This window comes from Cebus imitator, unplaced genomic scaffold (assembly GCF_001604975.1).
Source record: "Cebus imitator isolate Cc_AM_T3 unplaced genomic scaffold, Cebus_imitator-1.0 Scaffold181, whole genome shotgun sequence".
Lineage (NCBI taxonomy): Eukaryota > Metazoa > Chordata > Mammalia > Primates > Cebidae > Cebus > Cebus imitator.
The window spans coordinates 319,053-331,608 of NW_016107496.1; the positions used below are offsets into that span (position 1 = coordinate 319,053).

General features: G+C 44.1%; 1 protein-coding gene across 1 annotated transcript in view; it reads left to right on the forward strand.

The window, feature by feature from the left end:
• The first annotated feature begins 7,478 nt into the window (after positions 1-7,478).
• The window catches only part of ZNF641 (zinc finger protein 641), a 10,865-nt gene continuing 5,787 nt past the window's right edge, over positions 7,479-12,556 (forward strand). Inside the window, exons 1-4 of the mRNA XM_037744653.1 lie at positions 7,479-7,614; positions 10,302-10,510; positions 11,067-11,158; positions 11,848-11,902. Coding sequence (XP_037600581.1) covers positions 10,327-10,510; positions 11,067-11,158; positions 11,848-11,902 — 331 coding nt within the window. The 5' untranslated portion in view covers positions 7,479-7,614; positions 10,302-10,326. The remainder of the gene's footprint in view (positions 7,615-10,301; positions 10,511-11,066; positions 11,159-11,847; positions 11,903-12,556) is intronic.

Genomic DNA, 12,556 nt, shown 5'->3' on the forward strand with positions numbered 1-12,556 from the left:
TTGCATTTGAATTGGGCTTTGTAAACTTATATCACTTGCCCGTATATGTATGTATGTGTATATATATGTATTTTTTTTTTTTTTTTGAGACAGAGTCTTGCTCTGTCACCCAGGCTGGAATGCAGTGACACCATCTCGGCTCACTGTATAACATCTGCCTCCCAGGTTCAAGCAATTCTCCTGCCTCAGCTCCCCAAGTAGCTGAGATTACAGGTGTCCACCACCAAGCCCAGATAATTTTTATATTTTTAGTTGAGATGGGGTTTTGCCACATTGGTCAGGCTGGTCTTGATCTCCTGACCTCAGGTGATCTGCCTGCCTCGGCCTCCCAAAGTGCTGGGATCACAAGCGTGAGCCACCACACCTGGCCTTTTTTTTCTTAATTTAGTCATCACAACAGCTTTTAAGGAAAAGACGAATGACATATCTCTTTGATAGATGAGGTTAAGGATCTAATCTGGGTGACAGATTAGATCCTTAACCTCAGGACCAAAAAGCAAAGCCTTTGGTTCTTAGTGCTATTTCTACCACAACCTCCTGCCCACTTCTTAATTTAGTGCTGGTTTTTTAATTAAACTTTTTCTACATAAAGAGTCCACAAGAAGCTGCTACCCTCTGGTAAGGCCACTCATTCCCTCTCCCTCAGCATCAAGAATGGTAGCAATTAAAAGGGTAGGCCACAGAACTTTTTAAGCCTGATACCACTACCACTACCAACCTCATTGCCAAGTATGATGTAAGGTACCCTCAGAGCTCTGGTACTTCTGGAAATATACCCCTCCTGTAGCATTAACCCTGTCCACAACAGGATTGAAAGAGGGCCAACAGAGCTCAGCACACTTGTAGTGACACACCTTCATTCTATGATCGATACAACTTCTGCTCAACCCAATCAGCCATTGTACCTCACCTCACCACTGATTAGCTGACTGGTCCCCAAAAGCAGTCTATAATTAGAACTGATTATCCACCTCCCTAGATGACTACTAATCCCATCATGCCCTAAATCCTTGCTTCCCATTCTCACACAAGAAGTCTTGCCCTCCAGATCATTCCTCATCATAGAGATTCTTACCCTATTAGAGCCACCTACATTGCCTAACTTGAATCAGACTCCAACCCCAGCACAACCCCTAACTCCTTCTACTGTAATCTATGTAATTCCGGCTCTGTCATCAATAAAATCCCCTATATCCTTCAACATCTATGATGGATGTTTCTATTACTCCCTTTATCTAACCAAAACCTGGCTCTCCCTTAAGGAAAAAGCATGCTTCCCTTGCAGTCCTTGAAAGAGATGGCAATTTTTAAATCCTATAGTCTACAAAAAAGGCTTTTCAAATGGTGAACTGCAACCCACTAGTGAGTTGTGAAATCAATTTATTGGATAGTTAATAGAAAACTTTAAATCAAGTAACAATATAAAACATGAGCACATACTATATATATGTAGTTAAGGTAAACATTGTTTCACGAAAATTTTGTTTCAATTTTATAAATGATGGGTGTGCTGGATCACAATCTAAATGTATTTTTTGGCCAGGAGTGATGACTCACACCTGTAATCCCAGCAGTTTAGAAGGCTGAGGCAGGTGGATCACATGAGGCCAGGAGTTCAAGACTAGCCTGGCCAATATGGTGAAACCCCATCTCTACTAAAAATACAAAATTAGCTGGGCATGGTGGCACATGCCTGTAATCCCAGCTACTTGAGAGGCTGAGGCAGGAGAATTACTTGAACCTGGGAAGTGGAGGTTGCAGTGAGCCAAGATCGTGCCACTGCCCTCCTGTCCAGCCTGGGCAACAAGAGCGAAACTCCGTCTCAAAAAAAATAAAATAAAATAAAAATAAATGTATTTCTTGTTGTGTATCACAATATATATTTCAAACACACATATATACACACATATGTTTGTGGGTTTAAAAAATTATTTATTTTTAGACACGAGGTCTTGCTTTGCTCCTCAGGCTGGAATGCAATGGTGTGATCATAGCTCATTATAGCCTTGAACTCCTGAGCTCAAATGATCCTCCCGCCTTAGCTGCCCAAGTAGCTAGGACTGCAGGTGCACACCACCAAGTCCAGCTAATTTGTTTTAGAGGTGGAGTCTCATAATGTTGCTTAGGCTGGTCTCAAGCTCCTAGCCCCAAGCTATCCTCCTGCCTCAGCCTTCAAATAGGTAGGATTTCAAGGCATGAACCAATGTGCCCAGCTATATACATTTTTTGAAAGCCATCGCTTTATACCACTGAGAGTTACAAGTGGAGTACGTGTTCTCTTTTCTCCTTATTACTGCTTCAAGTACCATTTTCATCCTTCCTCTTTAAGTAATGTCCAGCTGCACTGAAGCACATGTCATCAAACCATTCCACACACACTCTTCCTTATTATCACCTACCACACTCCTGATCGCTCACCTTTCATTTAAGGCTCCATCAACTGGCTTACTATTCCTCTCTCCATAACACCATCATTATTTCCAGTGACTTCAACATCCATGTGGACAATGCATCTTATGCATACGAGTATGTGCAAGTATAATTGTATTCCTTGCTAAAATTCTGAAATATTTTCATAGCCACTGTCAATCCTCTTCAATGTCATGCCTCAGTGCTCTAGCCCCCCACCAGGATTCAACAGATCTCTTCACAATTCAGAAACAAAAAGGAATCATCTAACACAACAAGGTGCCTGCAGGACCCTGCACCAGCACTATGGGCTATGTCTATTTTGACAGGTCCATGCCATGCTAGTAGTAGTAGCTAAGTATTTTGAATCCTATCTCTGCTATCACTCTAGCCTCTCAGTTCTTTTGACTTTGTTTTACCTTAAATGATCGTGTTCACCACTGCAGTCACTCACTCTCACAGTCATACCCTATATCTACTTATTACCAACAACTGCAGGAAGAATGCTGCTATGTCCCAGGGAACTCTATATTCCACACAAAATAGAATCCACCTGTGTGCCCAGCTCATCCCAGTTACCAGAATTCCATCAACAGAGCAGCCCAGGACCAACAAATCTTCTTATAATGATATAATTAGCACCATCAGGTGTATTATAGCTAGTGCTCGACTTACGACCACGGTCGGGACGGCAGACCGGTCGTAACACGATTTGGTCATAAGTTGAGTAGGCTATATGTACAGTTGAAATGGTGCACGCGGAGATGGTAGTGCTGCCGGAAGCTGGTCCGCACTGTCGTACGCCCAGCTGGGCAACGTTTGCGCTGCCAGACGCAGAGCAGTCATGGCTAGCAATTGTGGTTGTAAAGTCGAATGGTCGTAAGTTGCATAGGTGGTAAGTCGATCAATACCTGTACTTCCTTTTAAACACAAATATAATGACTCCCTATCACCTGACATAGCAAATAAAAAATTCTTCACCCACTAACTTCATCCACTATTCTATTAATTTCCCTGTTTCTTCTCTACTTTAGACTGACACCCCCATATATGTGTCTTCTTCATTCCACAACATGCCACAGCATGTCCATTTCCGCCTCCTGATGCTATATGGGATGCCCTTCCTACATTTCACCTTCAAAGCTAATCTTGTAACTCCTCCACTTCAGAAAGTCTGAAAAAGATGGAATCATCTGCCTGCTACTTAATGCATATTTAATTAATCCCTGCTGCAACACTGCACAGGAGTTTGTAGTTGTCCATATAATTTCTGTGAAAGGTAAGGTACCACTCAGGTAAAAGGTGCACCAGAAGAGAAGTCAGGCCAGGACTCAATTTCTGATTGTGCCTCTTGGCTCACTTAACGTCCCTGAACCCATGCAGATCCACACCTTGCAGAGTTGAACTGATAGCTAAAGAGATGCCACACCAAAGCATAATATAAAGACATTTTGCACTTATTCCTTGTGATGTTTAAGACAAGGTTCTGTACAAGTAAAGACAACCAAAGCAAAAATAGACAAATGGGGTCATATCAAGTTAAAAAGCTTCTGCAAAGCAAAGGAAGCAATCAACAAAGTGAAGATCCAACCGACAGAATGGGAGAAAATATTTGCAAACTACTCATCTGATAAGGGGTCACTAACCAGAATATATAAGGATCTCAAGAAACTCTATAGGAAAAAATCTAATAATCTGATTAAAAATAGGCAAAAGATTTAGATAGACATTTCTCAAAATACATACAAATGGTAAAAGAATACATACAAATGGCAAACAGATATATGAGAAGGTGCTCAACATTACTGATGATCAGCGAAATGCAAATCAAAACACCAATGAGATACCATTTCACTCCAGTTAAAATGGCTTATATCCAAAAGACAGGCAATAACAAATGCCGGTAAGAATGTAGAGAAAAGGGAATCCTCGTACACTGCTGGTAGGAATGTAAATTAGTATAACTACTAGGGAGAACAGTTTGGAGGTTCCTCAAAAAACTAAAAATTGAGCTCCCATATGATCCAGCAATCCCACTGCTGGGTATATACCCAAAAGAAAATAAATGAGTAAGTATATCAAAGAAATATCTGCATTTCCATGTTTGTTGCAGTTCTATTCACCATAGCCAAGATTTGGAAGCAACCTAAGTATGCATCAACAGATAAATGAATAAAGAACAAGTGGTACTTATATACAATGGAGCACTATTCAGCCATAATAAAGAATAAGATTTAGACATTTGCAACAACATGGATGGAACTGGAAGTCACTATGTTAAGCGAAATAAGCCAGACACAGAAAGACAAACATCGCATGTTCTCACTTATTTGGAGAATCAAAACAATTGAACCCATGGAAAAAGTAAACAGAAGGACGGCTACCAGAGGCTGGGAAAAGTAATGGGGGAATGGGGGCAGTGAGAATGGTTAATGGGTACAAAAAAATAGTTTGAATGAATGAATAAGACCTGGTATTTAATAGCACAACAGGGTGACTACAGTCAATAATACTTGTACTTTTTTTTTCTAAGACAGAGTCTCACTCTGTCTCCCAGAGTGGAGTGCAGTGGCACTATCTCGGCTCACTGCAAACTCCACCTCCCAGGTTTAAGCAATTCTCCTGCCTCAGCCTCCTGAGTAGCTGGAATTACAGGTGTCCAACATCATGCCTGGCTAATTTTTGTATTTTCAGTAGAGATGGGGTTTCAGTGTCTTGGCCAGGCTGGTCTCAAAATTCTGACCTCGTGATCCATCTGCCTCAGTCTCCCAAAGTGCTGGGATTACAGGCATGAGCCACCATGCCCAGTCTTTTTTTTTTTTTTTTTTTTAAAGGAAACAATCTCACACTGATTTGTTTCCCAAAAGAGCTGAGGAGAGTCTGAGCTATTATAATATCTATCAGTTCTTTCCAAACATTCCTTTCAGGTAAAGTCAGGTTTAGGTACTTGATTATGTTCATTTAACACTGTAACAGAGGCAATGCTGTGTCCTTCAGACCCCATTCCTTTTCTACTAGGCACACACACTTTACTTCCCAGCCACCCTGCTAGGTGGGGCCATGTGACCACGTGCATGAATTCTGGCTAAGGGAATGGGGTGAAAGTGACACATACCACTTCCAGGACTGGCCCCTAATATCTCTGACAAGTTAACCACAGTTTGCCTGCCTTATCTGAGGGCCACAGATTTGACTACATTGCTAAGGCTTCAGGGGATGGTAGAACCACTAGATGCAAGAAGTCTGGTTCTTCAATGAATGCAAGAAGTAGAGACCCCACCCTCTGGCCCCAACCAACCCGTTACCACATTGTGACTTTGTATGAACATAAGCCTTTATGGAGTTAAGCCCCGAAATACTGGTTTTGCTAGCCTACCCCAATTAACACACCTTATATTTAACACCAGTGGTAACATATGTGAAGAGAACCCCTGGACTTAGTTCCAGGACCCGGGATAAAAATTCTAGAACTACTACTCCCACCACATACCCCAAGATCTGCTCCTAGAATATGCTCTATACCCTCCCCAGCTGTGTGTCTACTGCGTTTTCCTCTTTTTCATTAGAGAACCCTCCCTACTCTTCTCTGCCTCGCTACTTCTGTAGGAGGGAGGCCTTCTCTGACCTCCCTCCCATACATGGTCATTTCTCTTTGCTCCAAATGCAGAGTACATTCATCTGTTTTAGCATCTATTATGTTTTATTGCAAATATTTGTTGATATGTACTTCCCCCGACTGTGAATCCTTTTTTTGATTCCCAGCATTTAGTTACAGTGTCTGGTGCATGTAGAAAATAAATATGTATTAAAGGAATGATTGTCATATGACTAAGTCCCTTTTTTTTTTTTTTTTTTTTCTGAGACGGAGTCTCGCTCTGTCTCCAGGGCTGGAGTGTGCAGTGGCAAAATCTGGGCTCACTGCAGTCTCTGCCTCCCGGGTTCAAAGAATTCTCCAGCCTCAGCCTCCCGAGTAGCTGGGATTACAGGCGTCCACCACCATGCCTGGCTAATTATTTGTATTTTTAGTAGAGACCGGGTTTCACCAGGAGTTTGCTGGTCTCGAACTCCTGACCTCGTGATTTGTCCGCCTCGGCCTCTCAAAGTGCTCTGAGATCACAGGCATGAGCCACCGCACCTGGCCTAGTCACTTATTTTTTTAAGTCTACTAAACAACGTTTTTCAAAATTGTTGTAATGATTAAATAAGGAATGTGAATGTGACTTGTAGGTTATAAATAGATTCTAACAGTAACGGGTTTACTCACTGTTTGTAGGTCCTTCTCATCTTTTCCAGTCAAATCCATCTTAATGCTGCAAGATAGCACTATCCAATAGAAATATAATGCAAGCCATGTTTGTAGTTTTTAAACTATTAGTAGCCACATTTAGAAAGTTAAAACTAGCTGAAATTCATGTTAATATTTAACCCAATATACCCAAAATATCATTCTTGAGCTACTTTACATTTTTTAAATTAAATCTTCTATATCTTAGAACACATCTCTACTCAGACGAGCCATATTTCAAGAGCTCAGGTGTTACCTGCAGCTATGGCTTCGGCAGATGGGACAAAGCAGCCGCAAGGCCTACTACAGATAGCAACCTGACTCCCCCTCAGGCAGAATTAGGGACTCCTCCTCAGTGTTGTCTCAAGCCCTTTATCCTATCGTGAAAACTAGAGGGTAAGCTCCTTGGGGAATTCCAGACTCTTGTGTGGAGAAACAGCTATCTGCCTCTGTCTGGCTTGTAACGAGCGGTTGCAATTCCAGGTAACTGATGAACTCCTGAGGACACAACTCCGTGGGAGGCCCAGTAGCCCGGGCAGAAAATGGTCAGTCAGGCAAGAGTGCGGGCAAGAGGCCACGGCAGGCTGGGATCCCGGCGCCCGCCGCCCTCCAAGCTCCTCGGACCGTGCCCTCCCCACAGCAGCGGGCGCGGAGGTCCCGAGTACGGCCCTTTCGGTGGCTCCCGAGCTGCGGCCACGCCCCCCTCCCCTCCCTCCCACTCCCCGAGCCGCCGCCACAGCCGAGCCCCGGAAGCGGGCGGGGATTTCCTGTGCCCACCCCGCCCGCGCCTGCCGGGCGGCTGTCTCCGCCTGTAGCTGGCTCCGCCGGCCGCCTGCTCCCACACGCTAGCGGAGAGCGGAGGGGAGGGGCAGGAGGCGCCCGGGAGGGAGGCACCGGGCCGCGGGCCAAGCCGACCGTGGGTGAGTGGGGCCGGGCCGGAGGGAGCCGGGGCTGGAAGGAGGGACGCCTGGCTTCCCGGGGCGGCTGGTGGGGGCTCGGCCACCCATGGGGGCGGGGAGGAGGATCGGCGCGGCTTCCGGGTTGCTGCCTTTCCCGGGGAGCTGCCTCGCTGACATTCTGTGCCTGCCCGTCGCCCTGTCTCCCTGTGCCCATCGCAGCTGTCAAGCCCTGCGGGCTCCCGCCGCTGTCACTCCCGCACAGTTACCCCTTGGCTCCCTTTCTCCTCACTTGCTCCTGCCCCAGCTCGGGAAACCTGTTTTCTGACCTCACTTCCCCTGCTCCAGTTCTGCCTTACTCGGATTCTCTGAAATCTGACCCTTTCCAGAGGCACTGTGACAAGAAGGAGGGAAGAAGCAACCTTACCCCTGAGCAGGCTCGCGTCCTGCCCATGACCATGCCCCACCGGTGGCAGGGGCCAGGGTTCTCTGATGGATGGAGCACAACTTGTCCCTGTGCCCTTGGGCTACTCATTTTTATAGCATGGCCCTTTTTCTTTCCGTCAGCATTGGCTGCAAAAACTTCCTTTTGCAGGTCCCTTGCTACCCATATTTGTGAAGAATGGGGGAAAATGAAAGCCCTAGAACCCAGGCTGCAGTGGGCGTGGGATCATCCTGGAATAAACGAGGTTAGGGCTACCACCTTAACCACCCAGGTGCTGGCTCTGCGTGAACATCTTAGGAAATGCAGGCTGAGAACAGGTACCTCATCCTTTGCTGAGATTTTTGCTAGCATTTCCGCGGATTTCTATCAATGGTATAGAAAGGCTCATAGCTGGCCCAGTGGGCTCTGCAGAAAGAGGCTTCCCATTAAGGGACTCTGCTATTCGGGGAGATGGAGAAAGGGTTTGAGAGACAAGTGTCCAGATATGTAGCTAGAGGTAAAGCCTTCAAGGAGGATTTGCACAGGAGCTAGAGAACCAGAAAGATGGGGTGAAGAGGGGGAATTAGTACCCCGTGTGTTAAAAGTGGATACAGGGCTGGAATTCATAGCAGAGAGGTAAAATGGAAGTTTCCCTTTATTGCTTTAGCAAGAGTTTTCCTTTCTCATGAGAAGTCTCTGAAGAGGAAACTTCCTAAGCTGGGAATCAGTCCAGGGTGCTCCCATGAGGCCCTGCACCGTCCTTGGACTTCTGAGATGAAAGGGGAATTTGTTTTTCCTGTGCATTGGGCTTAGGGTTCCCACCTACCTCTTTTGTCAAAGACCAATAGGCAAGAAAATAGATGACTTGACATATGTCATTACCTACCCTGGCCTTCAAGGTTCTTGCAAATGTTATTGAATGGATGTAAGTGAGCCAGGATAGTTACCAAGTTTCTGGCTGTTCTTGGAAGCCTTTTACTGGCTTTGTTTGGGTATTGAATAAGAATACGCAAAATATGTTGCCAAACAGATTCCCAGAGTCTCATAATAGATTATTTCTCTGCCATAAGGCAGGGAGGTCCCTATTACAACAGAAGTGTGACCTATCCTGCTCTTAAGATGTCCAAAGAAAAGAAGAGCCCACTATCTGGCTTTGTACACTGCAGGATTATTAAGAATTTTTAAAATATATATATATAACCTAAATCTCTTCTCTTGCAATCAAGACCCATTTTTTCTGTTTGACCTATATAGAGATAGAATATCTGTTTTTATTCATTAGTATCATCATTCATCAGCCTTCCCCAGACAGAGAAAACTACATCTGACATTTTTAACTTTTCCAATGGCTGTGTTTCTCATCCCTTTCTTGACTTTCATGTCTTCTGATGAACACATACTGGCTTCTTCATATGCTTCTTTCAAACTGAGTATATTTTTCTAATGAGATCTGACTGGTGCCTACCAAATAAACAGGTTTGTTCTTCTGGGTCCTGTTAGCAGCACTTCTTGCCCCCTTTTCCAGCTCTGGTTCAAACTCTTTCTGTTCTTTTTTACTTTTCCTGATTAAACTTCAGCTCCTTACTGATGAACAATTTCTCTTATCTGTTAGGGTTACTTTGGAATCCTACACCTGCTTTCCAAGTTACTTTTTTTTTCTAACGTATTTACTCTCAGTTCTCTTTGGATGATAGACTTTGTGCTTTTTTTGTTGAGGTTTGTCCCAAGTGAGGTTCCTTTCGGCTCAGCCTCATGAAAGAGGTGTGTGCTCATGATACACATACACCCCTTGGTTGGGACTTCTACCTATAGTAATCATTTCATTCTACACCAATGAGACTATGATTTGCAGAAAATCTTATGTGTGATTATACCCATCTTGTTGAATGCAGGTCTATGTGTATTTCTTCCTGTATGTTTCCAAATTGCTTACTTCCCTGTACTTCATGTGCTTGAAGTTAAATGGATAGCCTTTGAATTTCCAGGACAGTGATGTTTTTTTAAATGAACAACTTCTAACCTTCAGGTATATTCTCTTTCTATCATGAGGGCCACAAAATACCAGTTAGCGGCTTTGCTACATAGCACCTGCCAATTTCTTAGTTCCTCCGAGAAGCTTGGTGCAGGCTCAGTTGATTGGAACACATCAAGCTTTTAAAGTTCATCTTCCAGCAAGCTCCTCCTATTTTGTTTCATCTATTATCCCTGGGCCTGTTCTCCATACGTCCCTTAGGAATATCACTCCTTTCCCATTTTCATGGGCTTTGCTGTTTTGAATTTATTCCAGGTCACAATTTGGGTCTGCAGCAAAAATGCTTTCAGAACAGACAGCAGCTCTGGGGACAGGATGGGAATCAATGAATGTACAGCTGGATGGAACAGAACCCCAGGTGGAAAGGGGAAGTCAGGAAGAGGGACCATGGAGAACAGCACCAGGTCCTCTGGAGCACCTGTGCTGTGACCTTGAAGAGGAGCCACAGTCCCTTCAGGAGAAGGGTGAGAGCCTATGGAATGTGTGGGAAGCACAGTGCATAGTCTCCTAATATTTGTTCCAAAAGTAGGGTTAAAAATCCTCAAATTGCCATGGACTTAATAGCATAGCCTGTACCAGGACCAGCCCATTCTTTCTGGGCCCTGCACAGGTATAGAATAGGCTCCTGAATTAATCAAACCATGCAACTGGGCTTCTCTTGTGTCTTCATAACTACTCCCTCCACATGCAAATGCATAATTAGTGATACTGAATGGGGAGATGAAGGAAGTGACAGCAACACTGATTACCGAGAACTCACTCATAAGATGCACTTTACTAGATGAAAATGACATTCAAGTACTGTAAATTCAAACTATAGCTAGTCTAACTAAAAGCCATCTGATACCCTTTTAGAACTTTTTGAGTGATAGCCTTCTCATCTACATTTATGCATTTGAGTTTTACCAATGGGCATAGATACAGAAGATGTGACCCGTAAGCTTCTCCAAAATAGGGCCCAGACCCTATTGAGAAAGGGTATAGAGTTAATGTCTAATGTTTCTTCTCTCTCCTCATCAGCTCAGTCTGCTCCCTGGGTTCCTGCAATTCCCCAGGAAGGGAACACTGGAGACTGGGAGATGGCAGCTGCACTTCTTGCAGCTGGATCACAGGTGAGCTCTGCTTTCCTTGGCCTCTCCTGTGGTCCCATCACTGCTGCCTTTCTATTGCTTTAGCATCATTCCATTGATGAGTTGGCTCACATGATCATCAATGGTATGTTCATCTTATAACTGAATAGATTCTTATCCCTTTCCAAGGGGCTCATAAGACCCTTGAAAAATTAAATGGAGCCACAACAAGAAAGGGAATTCCTTGTGATTAGGGCTGTTTTTTTTTTTTTTTTTTTTTTTTTTTTTTTTTTTTTTCTTTTATCTTTTGTTCAAATTGGCTCAACTGTCATTAGGGCTGTTTTTTTTTTTTTTTTTTGAGGCAGTCTCACTGTGTTGCCCAGGCTGGAGTACAGTGGTATGATCTTGGCTCACTGCAACCTCCACCTCCTGGGTTCAAGCAATTCTTCTGCCTCAGTCTTCCAAGTAGCTGGGACTACAGGCATGCACCACCACACCCAGCTAATTTTTGTGTTTTGGGCAGAGACAAGGTTTTGCCACGTTAGGCAGGCTAGTCTCGAACTGCTGACCTCAGGTGATCTACCCACATTGGCTTCCCAAAGTGCTGAGATCACAGGCGTAAGCCATTGTGCCTGGCCAAGGTTAGGGTTTTTAATGATGGCTGATGGCTGTGTTATCCACAGGAGGATTTTAGGAATAATTAATTACCTTTAAGATATAAATCTGGAAAGATTAGGAAAAGAGGACCTGAAGAAAGCTTAGAAGAACCTAAAGCAGAAGGATTGGGTAGATGATGGAGCATTTATGGAAAAGAAGACAAAGAAGGATGTAAAGAAGGGCAAAGCCAGAGAGGAAAATAGGTTTAGAGTCAGAAGGCAAAGGAGAGCTGTGGAAAGCTAATAATAATAGTATTAGTGCTAATAGTACACCCCCAGAGTACTTAACATGTATGCCATTTTCTGAGTGCTTTATGTATATTAACTCATTTAATTCTGAGAACAACTCAGTTATCCGATTTTACAGATGAGAAAATGGGGCAGGGAGAAATTAAGGCACTTGTGTAGGGTCTTGCTGCCAGAAAGCGACAAAGCTGAGTCACTTGGCTCCAGATTCTGAGTTCCTAACCACCATACTATGCTGCCTAAAAAAATAAAAGATATGGCTGGGCACAGTGGTTCACACTTGTAATTCCAGCAGTTTAGGAGGCCGAGGTGGGAGAATCATGAGGTCAGTAGTTCGAGATCAGCCTGGCCAACATGGTGAAACCCCATCTCTATTAAAAATACAAAATATTAGGTGGGCGTAATGGTGGGTTCCTGTAATCCCAGTTACTCAGGAGGCTGAGGCAAGAGAATTACTTGAACCCAGGAAGTAGAGGTTGTAGTGAATTGAGATTGCACCACTGCACTCCAGCCTGGGTGACAGAGTGAGACTCTGTCT